General features: G+C 43.9%; 2 protein-coding genes across 7 annotated transcripts in view; one reads left to right on the top strand and one right to left on the bottom strand.

Moving 5' to 3' along the window:
• Positions 1-15,000, top strand: part of LOC118584055 (centromere protein P) — a 195,340-nt gene extending 180,340 nt beyond the window's left edge. The window contains exons 6-8 of the mRNA XM_036187997.1: positions 13,176-13,255; positions 14,270-14,361; positions 14,705-15,000. Of these exons, the coding sequence (XP_036043890.1) occupies positions 13,176-13,255; positions 14,270-14,361; positions 14,705-14,832 (300 nt within the window). The 3' untranslated portion in view covers positions 14,833-15,000. The remainder of the gene's footprint in view (positions 1-13,175; positions 13,256-14,269; positions 14,362-14,704) is intronic.
• Ippk (inositol-pentakisphosphate 2-kinase) overlaps positions 1-27,401 on the bottom strand; it is a 64,871-nt gene that overhangs the window by 6,005 nt on the left and 31,465 nt on the right. Inside the window, exons 12-15 of one of the 6 annotated variants that reach the window (XR_004944997.1) lie at positions 21,441-21,520; positions 17,354-17,573; positions 15,179-15,230; positions 13,763-13,943 (exon numbers count right to left, since the gene is read on the bottom strand). Coding sequence is in view for 5 of the 6 variants with exons in the window: in XM_036187988.1 (XP_036043881.1) it covers positions 13,840-13,943; positions 15,179-15,230; positions 17,354-17,573; positions 21,441-21,520 (456 nt within the window). In the remaining variant the exon portion in view is untranslated. Of the gene's footprint in view, positions 1-11,289; positions 13,944-15,178; positions 15,231-16,031; positions 17,574-21,440; positions 21,521-27,401 lie in introns of those variants that run through there. The other 5 variants (XM_036187988.1, XM_036187989.1, XM_036187991.1 and 2 more) reach the window with 5 other exon arrangements.

Here is a 27,401-nt window from a genome sequence, read left to right as displayed (position 1 = left end):
AGAGAGTATCTTTTTTACTTATTTGAGCTGGCTGGCCCTCAAGCCTGTTAGGGATGAATCATCCCACAAGTGAGTCTGTTTTTTCCCCAATTTATTTCCTTAATAAATTGATCTATATAGACCATTGAGGCTCACATTACATGTATATATGTGCCTAGTGCCTGCAGAGGTCAGAAGGGTGTGTCCAATCCCCTAGAACTGTAGTTACAGATCATTGTGAGCCACCATGTAGGAAGTTTAACCTGAGCCTTTTGCAAGAGTAACAAGAGCTTTAAACCACTGAACCATCTCTCTAGTCTCCAGGCTCTTTTAATTCTATTTTAAGGTTTATTTTTATTATGTGTATGAGTATTTGCCTGCATGTATATCTATGTACCACATGTGTTCCTAGTATCCAAAGAAGCCAGAAGAGGGCTTCTTTGTATCCCCTGGAACAAGGTTTACTTTACCATGTGGGTTCTGAGAACCAAATACAGGTCATCTATCTGTAAAAGCAGCAGGTGTAGCAAGAGCAGTGAGCTCTTAATCTCCCAGTCATCTCTGCAGCCTAAGATTCAGGCTTTTTAAGGTTGGTGTTTGTTCATATTACTGGTTGGCATTAGATGGAGAATATATGAACAAAGCTTTTAAAAGGAAATCACATTTACCAACAGAAATGTTTTTGTTTGTACTGCCTCCCCTACCATCAGAGTCATTCACAAGCATAGCATGGAATTGTATTACAAAATGATTGTAAAATATGTAGCTTAACAGGGCATGGTGGCACATGTCTTTAATTCCAGCACTCAAGAGGCTGAGGCAGGCAGATGTCTGTGAGTTCAAAGCCAGCCTGATCTATAAAGCAAGTTCCAGGACAGCTAGAGCTGTTACACAGAGACACCCTCTCTCGAAAAACCAACAATAATAATAATAATCACCTAATCACCATCATCATCCTACTGACTCTAACAAAAGTTTGTGATTCCATAAAAAATTAAATGACCAATAAATAATAACCTCAAATATAACACTTTGACTGTTGAGCTGGTCATGGCGGCACACACCTATAATCTCAGTACTTGGGAGACTAAACAGAAGAATCTCATGTTTTAAGCCAGCTTAGGCTGCATAGCATTCTGTCTGTCTGTCTCCCTCTCTCTCTTTCTCTCTCTCTTAACATAGTGCTTATAGTCTTAGCTAAAACAATAAGACAAGTTGCAAGTGCAATGCAGGTCAGAGCAGTAAGCTCAGAAAAGCAGCTGGGAAAAAAACTTACATACACCAGAATGAGCTTTATTAGGAGAGTTTTGAGACCAAAGTGAGTCCCTGAGCAGCTCTTAAGTAGGAAAGCAATTATGAGAGATACAGCATCCCACCAGAGATAGCTTGAGGTGGCCTTGAAGCAGGTAAGAACCTTCCTTCCAGAACCCAGACAGGAGCTGCATCAGGAAAGATAGCCACCATGTATAACATGCTGGGGACCCTGAAGGAAGAGATAGGTTCTTCAGTTCTCTTCAGAACACCCCAGAACAAAGGGAATTTTCTGGTTTTATAAGTTTTCAGGGGACAATGAGAAATTCTTACTAGATAGTACCATAGGTTTATCTCGCAGTTACAAAGGGCAAGCTGGGTTTGCTTTTCTACTGAGATCTATGTGATCCAACCATCACAGCAGTGACTGTCATTTCTTTCTACAGAGAGTTATATGGTGGGGGCAGGTATGGCCTACTTTCTGAGAGGGAAGAGTATTGTAGAATATTATTTTAAGGTGTGTTTTGTCTATGTTGCATTTGTTTAACTGTGAAGCTGTGTTACTGTGCCTGTCTAGAACACCTGAGGGTCTAATAAAGAGTGAACCAATAGCAAGGCAGGAGAATGGATGGGCAGGGCTGGCAGGTAGAGAGAATAGATAGAAGGAGAAGAGAGGGAGGAGAAGAGAAAGATCTAGGAGCAAGAGAAGGAAGAGGACATCAGGGGCCGGCCAGCCAGCTACACAACCAGCAACAGAGTAAGAAAGAAAGGTATACAAAAATAAAGAAAGGTAAAAGCCCAGAGGCAAAAGTCCAGTAGGTCAATTTAAGCTAAGAAAAGCTGGCAAGAAACAAGCCAAACTGTGGCCAGGCATTCATCATTCATAATTAAGAATAAGCCTCCGTGTGTGATTTATTTGGGAGCTCGGTATCAGGACCCCTAAAAGAGCAAAAACAAACAACAGAAGAGAAAGCTAGAAAACCTATGATCTACAGAAGGAAGAAAAGGGATATAGATAGGAAAGGAAGAATTCAAAGTATCTAATTGTAGACATGATCCTATATTTAAAAGACCCTAGGTCTATCTATCTATCTATCTCCCCCCCCCTCTCTGATATGATTAATACTTGCAACAAAATTATAGGATACAAAATCAACATACAGAAAACAGTGGCCTTCCTATACTAATAAACTTTCCACAAAAAAAAAATTACCACTCACAATAACTTGGGGGGAGGGAGCTACAAATAAACCTAACCAAGAAGATAAGACTTCTACAATGAAAACACGAGATGGAAAATCCTTCCATGACTGTAGATCAGCAGAATGAATACTGTAAAAATTGGTTATATTATGAAAAGTGCTCTATAATTCAATGAAATCCCCACTAAAACCTCAATTATGTTCTTATCAGAACTAGAAAAAAAATATCTAAAAAATGTATATGGAAGCACAAAAAAATCCAAATACCCAAAGCAATCCTAAACAGAAAGAGCAGTATTAGAGTCATCACAATGCCTCACCTCAAACTATACTACAGAGCCATAATAACAAAAACTTTATGATACTGGCACAAAACAAATAGAATCTGGAACTCAGAAATAAGCTCATGACACTATAGCCACTTCATTTTCAACAAAGGTGTCAAAAGCATATATTGAAAAAAAGCTTTCCATCCCATAACTTCCATTGGTAAGTTATAGAGAAATTATATTGCAGTGTCTGTTCATTTTTAGGACTTGGCTTCCCTTTGTTGCTTCTGGTTCTGATTTCTGAGCAGGGTCTTCATGGCTGTAGTCTTACCTTGTGATTTGTGCCGTCAGCAGCAGCTCCTGGCTTACCGAGAAAATCACTAAACATTTTCAAATTGATCTGAGATGGAGCTGTTTGAACATGGGCATTTGGAAAACCACAGAGGTTCTGTTTTTCTAGGCAGGCTAAGAACAGGCCAGCTCTCATCTCTCTGTCACCTGACTAAGAAGGGGCCAAAAGGAGGGGCGCACATAGGGTAGTAGATGGGCTTCATCCCCAGACCCTGACAAAGATAAAGTGATTTCTAGTTCAAAAACCCTCTCTGAGTGTCTGATGTGGATGTGAATAAGAAAGTGGGGCAGAAGATAGAACTTGTTTTCTCTGTGGATGTACTACTTACTATGCCATAGAAAAGGCAACTTTGGGTCTCTCACCCTGGGAGCAGGCTTAGGTCAGGGGAGGTCAGAGGACAAAACACCTATAAGGTGTTCACAGGCTAGCCTGGCACACTGTCTTACCTCCTCACACAGAAATCAAGAAGTCATAGTATCAAAGATTGTAGACAAACAGAGGCAGTTTAAATAGGAAATTATAAAAATCCCTTTTTGAGGAATTTTGTAGCTTTGCTTGAATTAGAATGAAATGTACCCCACTCCCCACCAAAACCGGAAGTAGAGACCAATGGTTATGGAAACAAAGGAATGTCATCCTAAGGGGTTATGAACCAACAATCAAAAGGGACAGAAATGGCACCTGTAGGGGGTGTTAAAAGGAAAGAAAGTACATCTTAGGCTTGGGGACTGCTGTTGACAGGCCAGCAGAGCTCTTGCTCCAAAGAGCTTTGACTGTTCTGTACATCCCAATGACTGTAGCAAGGGGCTATGCTTTGATGAGTTTTCCAGGGCCAGTTCCCAAAAGAAAACACTGTGGAGAAAATAGACTAGACTAGACTTTGTGCACAGAACATGGTCTTATCCCTCAAGGCCAGGCCATCTCCAGCCCCTAGGTGGCAGATCTGAGTCTTAGGAACACCTGAACTGCCTGGAGTGACAGAGGCTCCTCCCAAAAGATACCCACAATGGACCACTTTTCTGAGTCCCTGCCTTCCATACAGGGCTAGACTGACTCAAAGGGCTTTTTGGCAGAGGGCCTCTGTGTTCTTGTCAACAGCAGGTTGGAGCCTCAGGCAGCACTGCCACCAAAGCCGAGAGTTCTTCATTGGCCTCCAGTCAGGAAAGCAAGGTCTTCGGCTACATAAAAAAGAATTTGAGGACAAGCCAGAAAAAAAGGAAGAAAAGGGATAGTGTGAGCTTAAGATTTTGAACATAAGTCTGTTAGAGATGCACACTCCAGACATGACTATGGGCTTCTTAAGAGAATTATACTAAGGTGTCGTTACAATAGCTATAGGAATGATTCTGTGGCTTTCTGTTATACTGCTAAATAGATATAATTTACAATAAAATTTAAAGGTTAAGCAAAGTGCTAATAATGGTTAAATTCAAGGCCACAATGTCCTGGCCCTAAGCATGGTTTGTTTTCAGTGTCCATGTTTGAGATGTCTTTTTTTGTTTGTTTGTTTTGTTTTGTTTTGTTTTGTTTCAAGACTGGGTTTCTCTGTGAAAGTCCTGGCCGTCCTGGAACTCACTCTGTAGACCAGGCTGGCCTTGAACTCACAAAGATCCACCAGGCTTTGTCTCCTGAGGGCTGGGCCTAAAGGCATGTGCCACCACCATCCAGCTAGAGATGTCTTTAGGAAGGCAAGCTCCTTACCGCTCTCCCTTATCTGTTTTATTGAAGCTTCTTAAACCTGAGCCAGTGGAAAGCACAATCAACCCCAGGATAAAGGGCAGCTTTCCCTTTCTCTTAATTCACCGTTTCTATCCTGCCTCATATCCATTGTGGTATCTTGAATAAGAATGGCCCCTATAGGCTCATATACTCAAATGCTTAGTCATCAGAGTGTGACACTATTTGAGGAACAGGAAATGTGGCCTTATTGAAGGAGTGTGTCACTAAGGGTGGGCTTTGAGGTTCTCTCTCTCTCTCCCCCCCCTCCTTCCCTCCCTCCCTCCCTCACTGCTGCCTGCAGATAAGGATATAGAACTTTCAGCTACTTCTCCAGCACCATGTCTGTGTACTGCCATGTTCCCCATTATGACGATAATGGACTAAGCCTCTAAAATTGTAAGCAAGCCCCCAATTTGATGTTTTCTTTTATAAGAGTTGCCTTGGTCATGGTGTCTCTTCACAGCAACAGAAGACTGACTAAGACACCCAACCCCTGAGCAGACTCTGTGAACTTCAGTGAATGTGTAACTGTGCCGTGAGATATCATTGTGGGTACTCAGAGCTGACTTTCAGGTCATTTTCGTGCATCTTTAAGTCCTTTGAATTTTCTCAACTGTCCTTAGCCTGGAAGCCATAGAGAACCCATCCCAGAAGGGCATGGGATGGCTTGCAGTCTATAGTCTCATTTGCATAGGATTGGCCTTTCTCCCTTACCCTGGTGCCACCAGCTGGTTAGCCATGCTTACTTTCTTGTTCTTAAGATTCCCCAAGTCTTTGGGGTAAAAATGTTGTTGCAATATAATTCCAATATAATAGGTCTCTTCCCAATCTAAGCTCCCCCAGTTCTGAAATCTGTATAGACACAGGAGGTGCGTAAGAGGAGGGGAACAGACCAAGAGCGTGAGAGTGGGGTCCACCCTTTGGGTTCTGCACTTGGAAAATGTTTGGCAACAATTCCAGATAAGGTTCCAAGCCATCTGCAGGGTTAAATGACCACAAGTCACACCTAGGTTGGACAAGGTTCCCCTGGAGCTTGGATTTTGCTCATGATCATTGGTGCTGTGATGACATTGTGACTTTCCTGGGTTAATGGCCTGTGAGCCTGGAATAGAGATTGTTCTAGTTGTCTGCTTCTGTGAGCAACACTTGATATATGTTTGTGAAGTTGCTCTGGATAGGCAGTATTCATCATGGACCTCCTCTACTGTTCCCAGTTTTCATGGATGGTTCCAGCAGTGGTCCTGAGCAGCTCTTTCTCAATGCCCTACTTCCTCTGCTGATGACATGGACCTCTGATGAGAGTCAGATGAGTGAGGTGAGCCAGTGAGCAGCTTTGCCCCATTGTTCCTACAACTCAGAAGACTTGGTGTGGACTTTGTGGCTGGGCCAGTGTTTTTGTGTCTCGGATCATAGGACCAAGCCCAGGAAAGTTAGGATAATATTTTGGAGGATGTAATCTGGCAACACAGCTACTTCATTCAACTCTGTTTGTATTGCTTCCTGGAATGTTTACTTGAAAAAATATAGTTCTAGAGGAAAACGGCTTAAAAGCCCTGGGAATAGTCAGTCTTTCCATTCTCTATGTAATCAAAGGACTTACAGGCCAGCACCATCTATACAGTCTGTCAGCCAGGGCAGGGGTCAGCACTTGAGTTGGATTGTATGTGTAGCACAAATCCTAATTGGTCTTGATAATAAAATCCTGGAGCCAGATATTGGGGTAAATGCTGACAGATCAGAGAACAAAGGAGCCAGCTACGGCCACCTCTTACATCGCCAGCTCCTCAGCCTGAAAGGGCTGAGCTCCTGTCTCCTCCCACCTTAAATTCCTCTCTCCGCCTAGCCATATTACTTCCTGTCTCCACCTCCCTAGTGCTGGGATCAAAGGTGTGTGCCACCACTGTCTGGTCTCTATGGTTAACTAGTGGCTAGTTCCACATTCTGATCTCCAGGCAAGCTTTATTTGTTAAGAGCATAAAGAAACAAAATATCAACACAGGTATATACTGTGCTTCCCTTTGGGTGGTTGTGCTAATCTGAACATTTCCAAAATGGGTTTCTGATGCTAGAGGGGTTGGTTGGGTCAGTTCAGAAGGCTGTGGTGAGAGGATTTCTTCTCCAGAGTTACTCTAGAATTGCTAACCTTTTGCTTGCTATGACAATCTGAAACACAGCCATGGAAGCGTGAGCCTGATTCACATGCCACACTAACTAAAGGATTGTGGTATCTGCCAACCTTGCCTTAGGCCGAGTCACATGAGCTCCTGTCAGATGGGTGCTACACTGTGCCTACTCTGTCGTGGTTAGTTTCTGACTTGAAGTCACTCTCTTTCATTGCCTCTCCAGAAGTGCCTTTAGGATCTCAGAGCCAGGGGTGAGGTGCCTCAGGCTTTCTGGTGTTTGGGAAGTGGTCAAACAAGAGTGAAGAGATGTCTTTAGAAAGGCAAGCCCTTTACCTCTCTCCCTTATCAGTTCTATTGACCTGAGCTAGTGGATTCACCAACATGAAAAGAGGTGTCCACCAGAGATCATACATGTTTGTAGCATCTGTGTGCAAGGCAGGCACAGAAATGGCTGTTGGTGTGTGTACAAGTTTGCCTTTCCTTTTTCCACTCAGAGGCTGTAATGAAACTCTTAAGAACAAGGCTGTCTTGGTTACCAATCTTATCAACTCCTTGGAGAGTTCCTTCTTGGGGGTGCGGAGGGGCACAACATGAACCACAACCATAGCACCAGTCTTTCAAATGGTAAGAATTAAGGAGCAGGGTGTGACAGGTGGGAAAAGGAGGCTCATGATAAACAGTGATCTAGGTCATGAAGAGAACAACTGACTGGATGCTTCTACAGTTCGGAAGAAAGGTAGAGAGCCAGCCAGAGATACAAAGAACATCAGAAACAGAAAGCCTCTTCTGGCAGCTCTCATGATGGTTGCCATTGCTTCTGGGTATGGCACTAAAGCCAGAATGAGCCACAGATGCCAGCTGCTGCACCTAAGCTATCCAGATGTGGGCTTGTGTTAGTCTGCAGGGATTGAGGAGAGGGGACACTATTGGCAGCTGAGACACTGGAAGGGGACATGTTCTGGCTTGAGTAGTCCAAAATATAGAAGTGTCCTTAAAGGGAAGCAGGGTGAGGAAGGGTATGAAGTCAGCATCCCCATGTCCACATGCAATTTCTGTCAACTCAAAACTATTCAAACTGAACAATAGCTGAGGCTAACAGTTTAAAAGTGACTTCCCGGGTTTGGGATTTAGCTCAGTGGTAGAGCGCTTGCCTAGCAAGCACAAGGCCCTGGGTTCGATCCTCAGCTCAAAAAAAAAAAAACAAAAAAAAACAAAAAAAAACGAAAACAAAAAAGTGACTTCCCAAAGTTACCCAGCCAACAAATGACTAAGCTGGGAACCAAGGCATATTATCCCCAGCAGAGAGGCTATGCTGACCCCCTAGCCCCCCAGCAGTCACTGTGGTCTGAGTAGGACTCTTATCAAAGCTCCATTACCAGTCATCTTGACTGAGTTTCAATTTGCATTTGCTTAATAACCAGTGATGCTCCGTTCCTGCCATATGCCTATTTGATTATCTTTATCCTTTATCAGTCATTTAAAAGTGGATTGTTTACACATCTTTTTGTTAAGATTTTCACTCAATCTAAGGCTGCCCTGTGTCTTTACAATGACTTTTTAAGAGTTTCCAGTTATGATGAAACCAATTTACCAAAAAGACAATTCTATCTCCCATAGTCATTGCTTTTCACTTTGTATTTGATCAATCTTTGGTTAGCCCTGATTACAAAGATTTTCTACCATGGCATTTTAGGTTTATAACTTCAGCTCTTTATGTTATGTCTCTGACCCACATATTCATTTAATGTTTTGTGTATGGTATCCCTTTTTATATGAAGATACCCAGTTGTCCTAGCATCAGTCCCAGAGAATCAGAGTTTTGCCCACAGTAGAAGCTTAATGAGCACACGTCTCTGTAAAAGGCTAGCTTTCAAAACAGCAAGTGACTGAAATGTAAACAGAGCTAGGACAGTGAAGAAGCAAAAGGGCTCAACAGTTGGTTCTGGAATAGTTTATAGGCCAGAGGATAAAATTGTCTCCTTTCTCACAGAACATAACAAAGGTTTGTCAAGAGCTAATTTTAAGACTCAAAACACCTCATCAACAATTAAATATATATATATGATCTTGGGACTGGCTCACTCGGTAAAATACTTGTCATACAAGAATGAGGACCCCAAAACACACATTTTTTTTTCATCAACCAGTAAAGTTTGGTAGCTCCTCCAATGGCTAAAATGCAAACACACGACTTGGCAGTTTCCTGAGGTGTATAACCAAGAGAAATGAAATCAGATGTTCACACAAAAATGCATACAAAAGGCTGGAGAGATGGCTCAGTGTTTAAAAGTGTGTGGTGTTCTTGTAGAGGACCCATTTGGTTCCTAGCACTCTTATCAGGTGGCTCACAACTACCTCTAACTCCAGCTCCAGAGAATCCAATGTCATTAGCCTCCACAGGTACCCACATACATGCACATGAATATACGCATACACATCATTTGATCTAAATAAAATCCTTTAATCTCAGCACCTGTGGAGCAAAGGCAGGCCAGTCTCTGTGAGTTCAAGACCAACCTGGTCTACATAATTAGTTCCAGGCCAGACAGAGCTACTGTGTGAAACCCTGTCTCCACATATCAGAGCTCACACCTTTAGTCCCAGCACTCTGGAAGCAGAGACAGGCAGATCCTGAGTTTGAGGCCAGCCTGGGTCTACATAGTAAATTCCAGAGCAGCCAAGACCATATAGAGAGGCTCTGGTTCAAAACAAAAAACAAAAAACAAAAAAAAAAAAACTAATGTTAAGAATTTTAATATGTTCATAGTATTATTTCCAATAGGCAAAAGGTGAAATTAATCCATGATCTATTAGTTAATGAACAGATACATTGAAGTAGTTGATCTATCTATATACTATATTAACTGGCCATTTAAGGTAGTGGGTGGGCCTTGAAAATATATTAAATATAAGTGTGTCAACAAAACAGGTTCACACAATAGGGTTCTACTTGTCTAAAATGTCCAGAACAGAACATCTGTAGCAGATATATGTCAATGTTTCTAATTCTGTGCTGGGGACAACACCTAAAGGCCACAGAGCTTCCTTACAGAGTAAAGAAAACATTGGATAATCACAAAGTGGTATAGTTTTACCACCTTGGGAATATACTAAAATTGTGTTCTAGTTGTTTTAATATGCTATTATAAGGTGTTTTTTTTAAATCATTCAATTGTTTAGGAATAATTGTTTGAAGTCAAGATGAACTGACATCTATGAAATTCCAAATTGTCCATGGGACTCCCTGATTCTAGTTGGCTCCCATGGAAATTTAGTAGAGGGGAGGTGATGTCACTTTTCTATGGTATTGAGCCATATGGCTGAAGCATAGCACAGGCAGCCCTATAAAGCTCTATTAAAATATATAGCTCCTTTGCACTCCAGTCAGCCAGTGCCCCAATACCCTGGGTGTCCAGTGTGAAACAGCTGGATATCAAATGGCCAGCAACACCCCCTCCTTCCTCTACCATAAACATCAAGGTTTTGTTTTTGTCTTTCCATGCAAATTCCACCATATGGCACACAGCTAAGTGAACACACAGCTTCAACATTTCTCAGTGGCACTCAGGCCCAGCACTCCTGGAGAGCCAGAGAGCCTGGGACCCTGGAGTGGAAGCACAGGAGCCAGCTGGTTTAGTATGCATGAGACTGCTGTAACAGCCACCTCCATAACAGCCTTCCTGGTGACATGCAGAATCTAATTGTGCACTAGACAGAGCATGCCCAAGACTGTCCTTCAAAAGCCTGGCCACGTACTTCCCATGTCTCGGCCTTGGCTTTACTGATGGAAGAATGTGTTTGGTGGAGTTTCTGATAAACATTTTCGTTGTCTTACTGGTTTTCATTGAATACAATCTAAGATATAACATGTACATCCCTGCCTTTTCAGACCATGATTAACTCCTCCCTTTATCAAAGTCAAATATAGTAATTATCTCAAGTTTCCTGTTACTCAAAACCAGCTGATCGAAGCTGGGAGGTGGTGGTGGCACACACCTTTAATCTCAGCACTTAGGAGGCAGAGGCAAGCAGATCTCAAGTTTGAGGACAGCCTGGTCTACAGAGTGAGAGTTCCAAAACAGCCAGGGTTACACAGAGAAACCCTGTCTGAAAAACAAAAACAAAAAACCTAAGTGATCTCTGGCTTCAAGAACACTTTGCATAGTTAGTTTGATGATTTATCACAGCTCTTCTGCCTTCCCCCTCAAAGTCTCCTATATCTTTGTCATTAAGAATGGCACTTATGGGGTTCGAGAGATGATGCAAAGGTTAAAAGTACTTTAACTCTTTCAGAGGACCCAGGTTAAATTCCCAGTACCCAAATGGCAGCTCCCAACTGTCTATAACTCCAGCTCCAGGGGATCCGGCACCTCACACAGACATACATGTAGGTGCACATAAAATAAATTATTTAAGGAAGAAAAAAGAATGGCACTTGTATTGGTAACTATAATAAGGCTGCTATTCTTGGGGTCTGCTCAGGCTGTCAGCTTTTAATTCCTTCCTGCTCCCCACTTTGTTCTAGAGCTGAGGTGATGAGGCAAGGAGTGAAGTTGGCTAAATGCAGCAACCTTAACTTCCGTGGAAGAAGCTTTTAAGTCCCAGCTTTCCTGAAGCATATGTTTGAATGCCTGCCCTCTGCCCGATGTTAGTACTCCTGTCTGCACTATAAAAGCTAAGAGTATACATTTTAGTGAAAGCATCTAATTTGAGTCTTCCTTTTGCTCATGAGGCAGAGAGGCCTAAGGAGTGGAAATCCATTCCCTCTTGCTTGAAGGCCAAGCCTCAGGCCCCACCGTGGAGCCAGCCCAAGCCCGCACTCCCTTGGGCCTCATGTACTGCTGCCAAGCACGGTCTGGAAGCTGAACTGCCACGTTCACACACACTCCTTCACGTTCCTCAAACAGTTGTTATTAATTTGGAAGAGCCTGAGGTTTAAACATCAACCAACACTTTCCACTGAAATCACTTAGGTATACATTTTTCTCCTAAAATCTTGTTTTGCTGAAATTAGTAATTATCTGTAAAGTACACCAGCCCACCCCAGTTTTGGTGTCTGGATGTGTTCTCTGTTGGTGGCAGCATGCATAGATGCTGGCAGTCATGGCTCTCCATGCCAGAAGTGGCTCACCCAGGCGTAGTATTCTCTTAAGGGTTGTAATATGTCTTTGTCCCCATGGAACCTTATTTGATGGACCTAGGCTGCTTTAATCGAGCCAGTTTCTACAGTCCTAGAAGGAGCTGCCCCAGGTCCCAGTCCTAGCCCTTGGTGACACAGTAGCTATCCGGCTGCCCCAGAACAGCTGCACCTCACAGTCTCTGATTGACTTAGGCATATAACCCCCAGGAAGCATCTCTTCTTCAGGTACTGAGAGGATACATGGAAGGACCTTTCAAAGGTGGCCTTGAAACCTTAAAAGCTCAAGGTAACTTCAAGATTGTTCTTTATCCTCTAACCCTGTAGTCGGTTTGTACAAGAACAGACAAAAGGGGCCACTGCTATGCATATCAGTTCTATTTGTCTTCCATTCAGATACCTGGAAAACAAGCTTTGTTGTCATGGTGATATAAGTGAGTGTACCAATTCTGCTATGCTAGAGACTCCTAGGTCCTCCTGTGGAAAACAAGCATGCAGACATGTCCAGAGCAGTCATACTATCTGAGGAACCATACCTCCTCTAGAATGACACACCTAGAAATCTGTGACATTCAACCCATTCCTGTTCTCTATAGACAGAACATTGAAACCAGGAATAGGACAGGTCGGCCATGAAGCCGACACCAAACCACATGCTTTTCCTATCACAGTGGGAGCCTGGAACCTCCACTACAGTGTAGGCACCTGGGTGGGGACTGGCCCATGTCAAGAATTCAAGGGCAGAAGCTTATCTGGGTGAGTTGTGAGGATGGACAGACTTGGTGTATCTGCTATAGCAGGATAGCAGCCAGTACCCACAAGAGCCTCAATTCAAAAGGCTTTGCTGACATAGACTAAATCTCCATTGTGCAAAGCCCTTTAAACACTAGTTTGAGGGATGTCGAGTTGACGAGGAGTCGGACCAAGTGGTAGGCAGGCAGAAATACAGTGCAGTTGGAAAGGGACAGCCATGAGCTCCTGGGGTGACAGAAGAGGTCAGGACAGGAGAGGGACCGGTACAGCAGGCACCAGCAAACAGCACATAGAACACTTGCATTTCAGGCTCCAGAATTCTTCCGCTGGCCTTCAGGATGCTGGTTCTCCTAGATGTATCAGACTGTAACCATTTATTTTCACATACAGGAAAAGTACCCAGATAGCGTGAACCTCTCAGAGGGCACCTGTTCCCACTGCATGGAGATCCACAGTGCCAGACAGCCAGGGTAAGTTTGTGCAGCAGTAAGTCCTGGAACCAGCACTGTCCATAGGAGAAGCTAAGAACTACCTAAGGAAGACTAAGGAGTATCCCGTGGAGAAATGGGTGGAATCACAGCAGACACCCCCAAAAGTGGGCAGCTGGGCTGCAGTGTGGCCGTGAAGGGAAGGCAAAGGTAGGAAGGCATGCAGGGCTGGAGGAGCTAAACGCTGGCCTGGGGACAGCAAGAGGCAGTTCTCTTCAGGGCCTTGGAGGCCAAGAGAAGGTAGAGAGGCAGACAAGTGGGTGGGGGTGTGCAAGTGTGTGTCTGTGTCTGGGGGGAGCGGGCGGGTGTAAGACAGGGGCAGCCATAGGAAGCCAGGTCACCAGAGCCTCAGAGAAGGCGAGGTAAACAGGCGCACCTCTACACTAGCACCGAAACCTCTGGGCGGCACCCTCCCACAGCACTCTCCACTTCTTCCTTTGTGTTTGCAGATCTAGGTCCTCAGGACCTAGATCAACAGCCTAACCATACCTAGTCTGCCTTCTAGCAGGGTCTTCCTTACACAGGCTGCTGGGGCTGGCCTTTGTCATGTGGTTGTAGTTCACTTCTCATGCCTCATCCTCCAGTGAGGAGTTCTGACTGTATTCCTCAGGTCCTGAGGGTTTGGGCTTTTCATTCCTGTTTCTCCTGCCATACAGCTCACGAGCTTCTCCTAGAATAAGAAAATTCCCACCATGAAGAAAGTGTGTGTGCAGCTTTCTATCAATTTTAGATCATTTTCAAAGTATACTGCCCCAGCACTACCACAGGAACATCCTGTTGCCTGTCCCATTACTTATCATATTGATGTTTGCCATGGTGTGGGTACAAAGCTTCTTACTGTGGCCCAAGTTTGCAAACTGTCCCATAGAACTAATCACACACCTTCCTTTGTGGGGAGAGGTCCTTAGGAGAAAGTGAGCCTGGCCAGCAGAGACGACATGCTCAGAGGCTAATCTTTCTTATTTCCAAGAGCACCAAACATTGCCCTTTTTTCAGGTTTGAACTGGTGATTGTTTGGAGGATACAAATAGATGAGGAAGGGAAGGTTTTCCCGAAGCTGGATCTTCTCACCAAAGTCCCAGAGAGAGGTAGGTCTCCATGTGCATGGATACCCTTTCCAGAAGACTTCTCAGTATACCCAACAAAGAGTTTACATGGGAAGAATCAGAAGTTGAAATTGTCATTAATGTACTTTGTAGATCACCTTTTAATGTACTATAATCAGTAACTACCCAGACAGCACAGGCCTACTGTCCTGAGGCCTTTCCAGGCTGTGTGAAGCAAGGCATTTTCTCCCTCAAATTACAGGTGACAACACTCCTTGGTCTTCTCCACCCTGTCCCTAGAGCATCCCTGCATGGCTGTTGGGGGAGGAAAGGTCTTATTAGACAGACACTATAAGGTTTCTTACCAAATGTGTTTTCTTCACAGCCCTGGAGCTGGACAAGAACAGGGTCATAGAAACTGCTCCTCTGCGTTTCCGAAGCCTGCTAGGAGTTCTTGGAATTGAAGCTGCTCTAGACAGCCTGATAAAATTGCTTTGTGTGGAAAATGACTAGTTTCCTGCTGGCAAGCTTATAGGAATAAGATGCTGGGCTGAGGAACATGTGACTTATGTTAAGTATGAACATTTGCTCTTTTCCAATTAGAAACCACATCCTTCGAACATGCTTTTGTGTGTACTAGTGGTACATTACATAGAACTTCCATGGCATAGAAATAAAGCTTTTCAGATATGTTAAAAGCAACATGTAATAATGTTTTGTACAAATACGTTTAATATTTGAGAAAATGTTCCAAGAATGGTTGTCCATTCTCAAATGAGTGTAGAAGAGCTGTGCCTCCAACCTCACATCAAGATGGCCCAAGACAGCATGAGACACAGTCCAGTCCAAAGCTACCCACCTTGTCTGCATGGCAGCATCTCCCAGAAAGTCCTGACACTCCTTCTGGCCTCCTACAAAAGTAGGACCGTTTGACAGTGATGACTGCATTGTTCCTTTTACTTGGGAACCTCACTGAAAACACACTCACAATCTGAATATTCATGACTATAATGCCAGCACACAAGAGCATCCCAAGTTTAAAGCCAGCCTTGGCTATATAGTGAGTCACTGTCTCAGAAAACAAAGGCTGAAATATACCTCCATAGTAGAACAATTACCTAATGTGTACAAGGCCCTAGATCCAATTCCCCAGCACCACAAAAGAACTATTCAGTCTAAGGCTGTATCATCTTAGACGCAGAGCTAACATTTGGTGAGTCCCTCAGTTAACTGTTGTTATGCTGCCAAGGTGACGGGTTGGTGTAGGCATCCTGAACTAAGCAGAGCACATCAGAACATGGTGGACTAGGGCCCTGCCCACATCAACAGGGTGCTCCATCTGTGTTCTGTACCACAAGAGAGGCTACTTGTTTCCATCCGCCTATCTATATTGTTTAGCCTCTTGCTAAATAGTAACTCTCCAAGAGAGGCCAGTGTTCCAGAAATAAGTTTCGCAAAACTGCTCTAAGATCACTATTGTGGCAACAGGCATAACACACACACACACACACACACACACACACACACACACACACACACACACACAACCTAGCTAGTTGGCCTCCAAACCAGTCAACATTGAGTCAAAACAAAACTGAAGGCCGCTTTCCGCTGCCCATCCAGAGTCATAAGAACATGACCTTCAAGCAATGGCTTAGATGAAGGTTATACACACATATCCTAGCATACACCAGTCAAAAGAAAGTCAAGGATCCAAATGTACAAGTGTCTTTACCTGAGTGTTCAATAGTTAGAATATTAGGACAGAATTTAACAAATTCTATAGGAGGTCACTTGATTCAAACAAGTATAATTCTCAAATTATCACAAAATTTCCCACAAAAGTTTACAATCAGCAAAATATTTTCTTCATTTTTCATGTAGCATTTTCATACAGTTCCATGGTTTTTACTACTATGTTACAATAAGCCTTCATTCATCTCTCAAAAGGATGATATAAATAATCAGTCTGTACAGCCTACCATAGGATAAAAAATGAAGCCAAAACTCCCAATGATTTCATAGCAGCCAGGCACACTTTTGGTGACCCCAGTAAGAATCCTCAGTGCCAGCTAGGAGCCTTCTATATAGCCCTGATGAAAACAGCAAGGCCCTAGACCCAAATACCTAACATGCCCCAGAGCTAACCCCAGGGATGAATGTGGCTTAGGAGGAAGGGAACCTTGTTCCTCAACCACCCGAGACACCAGAGTGCCAAGAAAACTCCGGGCTGTCAGGCACACCCACCCAGCTGACTACAGCAGCTCTGAGTACAGCTCTGCTTCCAGCCTCTACAGCAGCAATTTCAGGTAGGAAAGAATGCCTCAGCTCTCCCTAGAGTTAAAATCATAATGAAGAATTTTAAAAAACAACAACAAAAGCAATGCTCCTGTGAGTGGTGTCCATCCTGACCTGAGTCTGGTGTTCCCTGCTGCCGCCCCTTTACAAAGCCTTGGGCTTCAGTACCTCCACAGGGACCTGAGTCTAACCCACTCAGAACCAATGTCCACACTAACCCCTGACCGCTCTGCAGCAGGGAACCACCCAAAGCCTGTGTTGATGTGTGATTTGCATTAAGAAAGTGACCAGTTAACAACTGGGAAAGTTCCAGTAGTATCCATGTTTTCTTGAATCCAAACTGTAAGATACTTGTGGCAATTCAAGTTTTCTATGTCAAGAGTCTGGTGGTAGGAGATCCAAACCTTGGGTCTTAATAATAAGGCTTTTTGCATTAGAGAATTAGACGTGAGCTCTGCTTGGAAGAACTACCCAGGATGTTTTCCTGGGGCTTAACGGACACTTCCACTCTAAGAAAACAGATGGCTTGCTGGGACACAGCACTCACGTCCTACATTCCTTGTCCTAGAAGATTCTAGTGCTCTTCAATTCCTTGTCTCTGAGAGGCAGTCTAACCTCAGCAGGGGTTAAAAGCAAAAACATTCACAGCCAAGTCACCGAACACAACTGAAAATAGCTCTGTCATTCAACTTTCACATTCAAGTTTCAAAGACACCGCAGGGGGAAAAAGTTAGACCTTGTGGAGAACTAATGTGCAATCTTCATGTTCCTTGAACCGAGTCGACCTCACAGTGTCGTCTTTGGCATGCACAGTCTTTGAGTAATAGTTGACTATCTTGCTGTCTAGTTTATACTGGTGAGGAATGCTCTCATAGGGCTTGAGGTCGAGGTCCAGTACAGACACAGAGAAGGCCAGCCGGGACCTTGATGAAGGGATAACAGGCCTCTGGTCAGAGCTGCAAGTAACAGAAGAATTTCAGATTACACAGACCCTCGGTCCTCCCAGTCCAGCTCTCCGAGCCCCCATTCTGTGTCTGTGTGCCTCCACTGTCCATGCCCGCCTCACACACTAGCACAGGTAAGTGACTGCTGGGCCACAGCGCACTGTGTCTGGGAAGAGGGTTAAAAGAACAGAAGGTGGAAAAGCCATTATGTGGAATGCATGAGTGATATTCCCCATGTTCCAGTGGTATTAACAAATGCTGGAAAAGTCACTTTATCATGAGCCAAGTATTACAAAAACTAAGAAAAAGTGAAAAGTAGATCGGGCTGTGCGGCAGCCAGATGGACAACTGCTGAGAACAGACTCTCTTTATGTGCTTTCCCATTGCTGCTGAGAACCAGTTCCCTCATGCTTTTCACATCTGGAGAGCGAGCTGCCTTTGTGTTAACTCTCAGGTCACATCCTCAGTGTTTGTTTCTCAGGGCCTTTGTGGATTTTATAAACATCAGAAGTCATGCGCTTCTAACAGTATTAACACTGACTTGAAAACCTTTTCAAAGTAACTTCAAACCTGGCACTGAGGTTGCAATGTATCCAACTTTCTGAAAACAGTACATATAGCATTCATACTATTGCCTGAATGGCATCTAATCCCAGGCTGGCACAAGGGAACTGTTAGGGAGTTCTGGTTCCTCCATGATCATTACTCTTGTGGATTTAGAAATCATTAAAAGAAGAGACAAAGTATCAGTTTCAAAAACTCTAGAGTTGGAAGAACTGACATACATGGGCCTGTTCTAAAGTACACTAAAGCCTTGATTCTCATTTCTTGTTCCAGAATCCTGTTTAAAGGGAAAAACTGAATTGGGCCCAGTCACAGGTCTGACAGGTGACCACAAGCTCCAGGACAGCCAAAGGCACAGGCCAGTGTACACCAGCCCCTTAACACTGAAAAGCTTGTCTCCTTCAGACTGTATGGCTAAGACTCATCAAATGCCCAGGCACAGTTATCCCTGCTGCTGTGACCACATCCATATCCCTATGGGAGCCTGGAAACTGGTACTGGAGTAACCTAGGGCTGCAGAGCTGCTCTCTTAACCTTGATAGCTGTTCTCCAAGACACTAACCAGCTTCAAGGGAGGCCAGGAGACAAACAATGAAGCCAGAGCACATGCTCTTTGTAATAGACATGGCAGGGTTTAGGGACAAGTAGCAATAAGAACTTTCCTGGTAGTTCCAAACTCTTCAAAAGCCTGCAGCAACGGAAAGATGACTTACGAACTTCAACTATGACAGAGACAAATGGCAGCCAGAGGCTCATGGGGGTCCATTAAAATTCAGGGATATAAATTCAGCTTGGGTTTTTGTGCATCTTAGGATGGACCCTGCCCTAATTTGTCTCTGGTTTCCCTGAGTGTATTTCCTTAAGCTAGGTACAATTCTGGTGAGCACACCTTTCTCAAAGAAGGCTAATGCCTGTGAATATTCTCCAAGGAAAAATCAGGAGTGGAGGTCATCCTTCTCTAGTCACAAACTCCAGCAACTCTTCCCACGGGCAGACAAGCAGAGCAGTAGAGTAACTTGGAGTGTCCTGCTGCCATCCCCCTAGTTCCTCTGCTCTTGCTTCACCCAATGTTGAGCCTCCTGATACATGGGCCTATTATCTGCCTTGAGACCTGACCTTAGCAGGTAAGGCAGCCTCCAAGGGCGGTACCCATTCTTCCTCTTCAGAATCCTCTGCAAAGACAAGTCAGAATTTCCTGGTCTGTCATCTCTCTTCAAATTGGTCACAAATTCTCAATTTCCTCAAAATAGGTTTGAGGAAGCATAATGCCAAATGGCAAAGCTTTTCAGACTTTCAAACATTTCACATTTTAAAATTAAATAAACTTGAATCAGTATTCATAAAATACTTAAGAACGGAAACGGCTTGTTACCTGTTTTTCTTTTCTCCGTACTTTTTTACCTTGGACCGCTAAAGAAAATTCATTTTTGTTTGTTTTTTGTTTTTTTCGAGACAGGGCTTCTCTGTAGCTTTGGAGGCTGTCCTGGAACTTGCTTTGTAGACCAGGCTGGCCTCGAACTCACAAAGATCCACCTGCCTCTGCCTCCCAAGTGCTGGGATTACAGGCGTGTGCCACCACTGCCCAGCTGAAAATTCATTTTTATCAGTGCATTTATTGTAACGGGAAATAAACCACCATGCCTGACAAATAGCTCAGGATGAAATGTTAAGAGATTAAATATTAATACAAAATTATAAATTTCATAAGCAAATAGTTGCATCATAACTCAACCATATCATTTGTACATTGTTTTCAAACTTCTAAATCAAAATTATGCTGCAAAACCACATTTCCTAGCCTCTAAAGATTCCAGCAATGAGAATTTGAGAGTCAGAATCAGAGATGAAAAGTTACACTGAGTCACACTGGGGAGGTGGGCGAGTCCACATTAAGTGTCCCTTGACTGTTATCACCTTGCTAGCTTAAAAAGGCAAAAGTGAGATGTGGGTCAGATTGAGCCGTCCACTATGGCCAACTATGCACCTCTGAGTCTACTATTTCCGAGTCATGATGGTATTTCAGTTTTGTTTTAAGCACAAAAGTGAGACAATCTTCCTATCTCTGGAAAAGGGAACCGATAAAATACTTGATGGCTGGTGATCCTGTGCCTCCAGCCATCTGGATACACACCCCTATGACCCCAGCTTTCAGCTTTTCTCAGATGACACAACTGTACACCATGCAAATAGACACATTGGTGGTGCAGGGGATGACGCACAAGCCTGCCCTTCAGCTGTCAACCTTTGAATCAGCGTCCATCTGAGCAGCACCTTGCATTCAAGCCCTTCCTTTCCCACCGCATCCTTGGCCAGGTTTGGGAGTGGCCCTCATCTAGCACAGCGCCTTAGTCCACTGAAGGGCTCCTTCATCAGTTATGCCCTATAAATGTTCCTCAGCATGCTGTACCACAAAGTAGACAGTGCTGCATGTGCCAGAGAACCTGACAGAAACCATGGAGCTCAAAAACATCAGAAAGATAGATGATCACCCTAGCCCAGGAACACAGGTCAGATGTGGAGGACGCCAGAGAAGTCTGTAGGGTTTGGCATGCCTGAAGATCAATGCTGAAGATGCTAACTACACGAGGATGGGGCTCAGCCTGAACCACTAAAAGCTAGGGGAGGTGACTCCAACTAGCCAAACATTTGGGGAGAGTGGCGGCAAACATGCTGGCTACTCGGAAGAGGAGTGGGAATAACAACACACTGTTTGGGGGTTTAAAAATGACATAACGGCTGTGAACATTAGGACATTCTGCAGCCTGGGAAAGGCTCAAGCATTCTGACCTGGATGGAGCCTGGGCTTCCTCTGAAAGGAATCTACCACATTATTTACACTACTTCTAAGTTACTAGAGTACTGTCTTATAAAATAATGAACATTCCAATTTAAGAGATATTAATAGAAATAGAAACATATACAATAAGAATCATTTTAAAGTCTGTTATTATCCAGAAATGCCTTTAATTAAACCATAAGTTTCTAGAGAATAAGAGTTAATAAATAAGCTCCCATCTAACCGGGCATGGTAGCACATACCTTTAATCCCAGCACTCTAGAGGCAGAGGCAGGTGGATCTTTGTGAGTTCAAGGCCAACCTGGTCCAAAAAGTGAGTTCCAGAACAGCCAGGGCTACAAAAAACCACACACACCCACACAAAAGCTCCTATCCTTCAGATAAAAATGAAGGCCTTTGAGATTCAAACAAAGCTACAGTAGCCCCATCAGGTAGGGTTTCTAAATATGGGAGCCTCCTTGCCACCATCATCCACAGAACCATTAGACCAAGATAGATGTCATGCAATGGTGCCTCACCTTGTGCCCTGTAAATAAGGGGAGAGTGCGATCATGATGGAACAGTCCTTGGCGGTCATGGCTACTCGGTACTGCTGCACCTGTGGAGGAGAGAAGGGGTAGCTTCAAGTCACAAAGCCTCTCTACTAAATAGAGCAACTGTTTCTTGTGATAAAACCTGAGGGTACCATTAGGAGAATGGCTGACATACAGTATTGTCACAGTCCCTGTGACAATACACATACCAGCCCCCACCCTATCCTTTCACTTCTCATTGTAATCACATGGACCCCAAGTGGATCCCTGGGACTTGGGACTTGCCATCAGCAAGTTAACCACAGTCTATCTTTGAGGTCAGAGGAAGCAGAAAGTTGCCTCAGTTTCTCAATATGTGGACTACACTGAGTACTCAGCAGTTACCACTCTGTACCTTCTAGAAGATGCATGCAGGATACTTGGGGGAATGATGATTATAGCAACAGTGCATACATTCTAGGGCTGTGAATCTATGAACTCTGTATCCTCAGCTGGCAGTGAGGTATCCCACTGTATAAAGAGAAAACTGAAGACAGACCTGCCAAGTGGTGGCAGGGCTGGTCCCAAGCACAGGTGTATTATGCTTCTGAACCAAGCTCTTCCACAGAACAAGTCAAGCAAATTCAGTTCTGCATCATGAACCTGCACAGTGCATGCCAGAAACCACAGTACCAAACTACATGTGACTGGCATGTAGGAGAGACCAAAGATAGTGTCCACAATGGTCACCTCTCCAACACACCATCTGAGGCAGTTTTTCAATCCCTTTTGTTCTTTGGACCTTGGTGCATCTTTGAGTATTTTAGATGAAACAGCTCCTACTTTCATAAAAATTAACTACTTACACAAAAGGAACTGGCCTTACACATCATCACTGGCCCCAGCATCTAACCTGATGACATGGTTCTTCCTCTGAACCATTCCTTTTGATTTCACAGAAGCAGGGAAAACCTCAGGTTGCACTTCCCTGAGGCAGGGAGGAGAGCGAGGACCAGCAGATCACATACCAGGCCTGCTGGCTGTTCTGGGCCTGAAGAACCTGGAAGCAGGAAACACCCAGCTCCCATCACATACCCTCCAGTTGGCAAGAAATGTGTTATTTCATGATACCTAAGCAGAAGTCCAGTCAAAAAGTATACTGGGTAGTTTCGTGCATCAACTTGACACTAGCTATAGAGCATCAGAGGAAGGAACCTGAGCTGAGGAAATGCCTCCTTGTAATCCAGCTTTAGGGCATTGTCTCATTTAGTGATCAATGGGGGAGCCCAGCTGATGGTGGTGGTGCCATCCCTGGGCTGCTGGTCCTGGGTTCTATAAGAAGGTGGGCTGAGCAAGCCATGGGAAGCAAGCCAGCAAGCAGTACATCTCCATGGCCTCTGCATCAACTTCTGCCTCTGAGATCCTGCCTTGTTTCAGTTCCTGTCCTGACTCCCTTCACTGATGAACAGCAATGCTGAAGTGTAAGCCAAATAAAACCTTTTCTCCCCAACTTGCTTTTTGGTCATGGTGTTTCTTTACAGCAATAGAAACCCTAAGACCAAGAGAGCTAAATAGTAAATGTCCTGAAGGCACGCCTAGTCTAACCAAGGTACAAAACAAAGAAGCCATATGAGACAGTTTTAAAACCTAAACAGTTAATCAAGAACTTTACATGACACAGTCCTAGTCCAAAAGCTAAAGATGACCAATCTGACTATCAACATGGAGAATGCATAAGTCCTATCCAGCTGTCATGGTATACAACTACAATCCCAGCATTTGGGAGGAGTCAGAAAGGCCAGGAGTTCAAATCACCCTCTGCAACAGCAGTGAATTGGAGGCCAAGCTGGACTCCATACACATCTTTTATGTTTGTAGGTGCTTTGTCTGCATGTTGTGCAGTGCCTGAAGAGGCCAAAAGAGGGCATCAAATCCCCGGAAGTGAAGTTACAGATGTCTGTGAGCCATCATGTGGGTACTGGGAGTTGAACTGGGGTCCTCTCCAAGAGCAGCCAGTGCTCTTGAACTGCTGAGCCATCTCTGCAGCCCTGATACATAAATACTAAATATTTACATATATAATACATATGTCATATATATGAAAAGGTATTGTTGCTACCAATCAAAGAAATGCAAATTGTAACAATGATCTTCAGTGCACAGGAGGGATGTGTGTGTATCTCAGACACACAACCAAGCAGTGAGATCTTCACTTAAAGTATTGTTCAAATGAGTTATTGAGCCAATTCAGTGGCAAAAGCCAACTAGAAAAACTGGACGAAATATCAGAAATCTCTGCTCGGAGGCACTGCTAACAAGACAGAGATAACAGGCATTTGGGTCTGTTCTCCAAAGGAGGGTCAACCTTCAGTGCTGACAGGCTAGGACCCACATGAACCCTCTCTCAGTATGCAAACTGCTGCTCTAGTCTGTTAACCCTGGGCATAAGCTGGCAGGCCTTACCAGGAACTGCAGCTTCACTTCAAAACAATCAATCCCAAAGAGAGGTCACAATGACACCAGCCTGGCAGTCCTCTTGGCAGACACAGACCTAGAATTCTGTCTTGAGAAAGACAATGCTAGGCAGCAAATAATTTCTAAAATAATTCCACACATAAAATTTCTGACACACAGGTAAACATGAGTAAAAGCCAACAAAAAAGTATCTAAGGGACGTGAGAGCCTGCCTACACCTGTGCTAAGAGATGGACACTTCTCACAAAAAATAAATAAATAATACCTGTCTTGTTTTGTAATAAATGCTAAAACTGAAAAACAACTTCACAATCGTAGACCCGGATGTACACAGAGGGACGCCAGCTGTTGAGGTACCAGACACACATGCTGCTCCACTCAAAGAAGCAGACCAAACAGAACTTCTGAGGAGAACTGGAAACGATAAAAATGAACCATTTAAAGTTTTTAGAAAAACAACATTAAGCATTCATCAGATTAATTAAAGGGATGTAACACTGACAGTGCGGTGCAGCAGTAATTCCCAAATGTTTTCTGAGAAGTGTAACACTAATTACCCACAGAGATATGAACTGGACAGAGAAAGGTAACAACTTAGACCAAAGAGAAGAAATAGAGAGGAGAAAAAGCTATCAAGAATTGCTGGGGCTGGGGATTTAGCTCAGTGGTAGAGCGCTTGCCTAGCAAGCACAAAGCCCTGGGTTCAGTCCTCAGCTCTGGGGGGAAAAAAAAAGACAAAATAACAAAAAAGAATTGCTAAACTAGCCGGGGGTGGTAGCACACACCTTTAATCCTAGCACTCGATAGGCAGAGCCTGGCGGATCTCTGTGAGTTCGAGACCAGCCTGGTCTACAGAGCGAGATCCAGGACAGGCACCAAAACTACACAGAGAAACCCTTTCTTGAACAAACAAACAAAAAATTGCTAAACTAAAAGATTCAAAGAAAATAACCAGAATGTAGCATGGAGAGGAAAAGAGCTGCACAATACAGAGCAGAGGGCTAACAAGACAGAGAATCCATCTAACATGTATGTGACTAACCTAGAAGAGAGACAGAAACCAGCCTATCAAAGTTAGTGCCAAAGTTTTTCCTAAACTGAAGACATCAAGCCCTAGAGGTCCCAGAACATCTCTAGAAAATAGTATCAGTTATATTATTAAACAAAACTAAGATGCACTGTCAAGCAGACCTAAAGGATACAATAAAAGATGTTCTAGGGTGTGGTGATTATACACTGAATAAATCCAGCACTAGAGACGCTGAAGCAGGAAGACCTGAAGTTTGAGGCCAGCCTGGGCAACATGAGGCCCTGTCTCAAATTGTAAGTCTAAGTATCAGAGATAATGTCAGGATAGATTTTTTTTTTCTTTTATAAATTGTGTGTGTGTGTGTGTGTGTGTGTGTGTGTGTGTGTGTGTGTGTGTAGCTACATGAGGGTGTGCACAGGGGTGTGCAAGTGCTCTCAGAGACAAAAAAGAAAGCTACGGTCCCACAGAAGCTGGAATTAAAGGTGGCTGTGTGCATCCATTCATCCTGAAGTAGATGCTGGGAACTGAACCTACAGTCTTCTCCCAGGGAAAGCAAGGGCTCTTCACCAATGACACATCTCTCCAGCTCCTCTATTTACCATACTTTGTTAATCCATCTCTCTAGCACCCAGAATATTTGTTTTTTAAAAACCAATTATAGGGGCTGGAACAATGGCTCAGTGATTAAAAACACTTTCTGCTCCTGCAAATGATCCAAGTTTGGTTGTCAGCACCCAGAGCAGGAGGCTCAACCACCTGTAACTCCAATTCCAGGAAGTCCAACACCGTCTGGCCTTTGTGGGCACCCTCATACTCATAAAATAAATTAATACTTTTAAAAACTATTTTATGTCTATTTATTCAAAGACATAGAGAATATACGAAAAGACGGAAAAGACATGGTACAAATATGAAGCCCAAGAATCTAGAGAAGTGCCGGGAGGTGGCACACACCTTTAATCCCAGCACTGGGGAGGCAGAGCCAGCCTGGTCTACAGAGTGAGTTCCAGGACAGCCAGGGCTACACAGAGAAATGGTCTCAAAAGAAACAAAAATAAAAGAATCTAGAGAAGTTCTACTATGACAGAAAAAGCAAATTTGAAGGTAAGAAGGATATCCAAAGATAAAAAGCCACTTGAAATGACAAATGACAACTGAAAGTATTTACTGAGGCACCGAAAACTATAGCCTCACACAGTGAAGTAGGAAGTCCTAAGTCCTCCCATTCATGGATCACTGCAAAGCCCTGAAAACCAGACCGTGCAGCACAGGCACGGTTCCAACCCTGCTAGAGCAAACACCCCGAGACACACAGCGTGCACAGTAGCGTGGCTCCAATGTGAAGCGCCCCAGCAGAACACAGCACTCCACGGAGTACAGGTCGGGCGAGAGCCGAGCCAGACTCCAGCCACAGCCTGCACACCAGCTCTGAGCTGAAGACTGAGGAGCAATTCCAACAGGGGCTCTGGTTGGCTTCTGGTCAGTGGGCTATACATTTTTCTGAATTCTGTATGACTTTTTTCATTATCCAAACAGCTCATGAAATAAAAGCTCAAAAAGTTAAAATGAAAATGTTTAAATACTAGTAATATCTCATCTTTGTGAGTATATGGCACTGAAATCTACCAAACATAAACTCATTTATAAAACATCTCACAGGGGTGCTTATGTGCAGGAGGTCAAAGTAAAACAATATCAATAGCAACATTTTCTTCATTTCTGAAAAGAAATTTTCAGTTGAAATAGAATTACAATCACTTTTCCTTTCCCCTCCCTTCCTCAAACCTCTCCCAAGCCCCCGACTCTCCTGTTGATTGATAGCCGCTTTTTCTTTCTTTTTAATTGCATATATATACAAGCTGCTGAGTCCATTTTCAGTTGTTTGTGTGTATGTGATTCGAGCTGACCACTCTGTGCTGGACAACCACTAAGGGCTAGTTCTCCTTCTCCCAGCAGTCACTAGTTGCCTCTAGTTCTTTGTCTAGGGAGGGACACTACAAACCTCCCCTTGCACTTGCTATAACATGTCTACTGACACTGCCAGTGTTGCAGGGATTTTTATGCAGCTGTTTCTAGGAGAGACTGTTTCACAGGAAACTTCCTCATACTCTGGCTCTTCGGATCTTTCTGCCAGCTTCCCAGGGGCAGTGAGGTGACAGACCTGGAAAAGAATCTACTCCTGCCACTTTGCCAGTCAAGCACAATTCCTTCCTACATTCTCCATCTTATCCTGATACCCACCAACATCTGTAGCTATCCCTCTCAAAGAAGCCTCTCTTTATAGCAAATGGGGACCATCAAACACACCACTCATCCACTTCACCCCCAAAAAAGACTATGTAGGAGACCAGGTGTATGGTACACACCCATAATCTCAGCTACTCAAGAGATGGAGGCAGACACACGCAAAATTTGAAGCTAGCCTGGCAACACACAGATGTTACCATTTGGACAAGCAACTC

Source organism: Onychomys torridus, chromosome 5 (genome assembly GCF_903995425.1).
Source record: "Onychomys torridus chromosome 5, mOncTor1.1, whole genome shotgun sequence".
Taxonomy (NCBI): domain Eukaryota; kingdom Metazoa; phylum Chordata; class Mammalia; order Rodentia; family Cricetidae; genus Onychomys; species Onychomys torridus.
The sequence above is the reverse complement of the archived record's forward strand: the minus strand, read 5'-3'. Positions and strand labels throughout refer to the sequence as shown.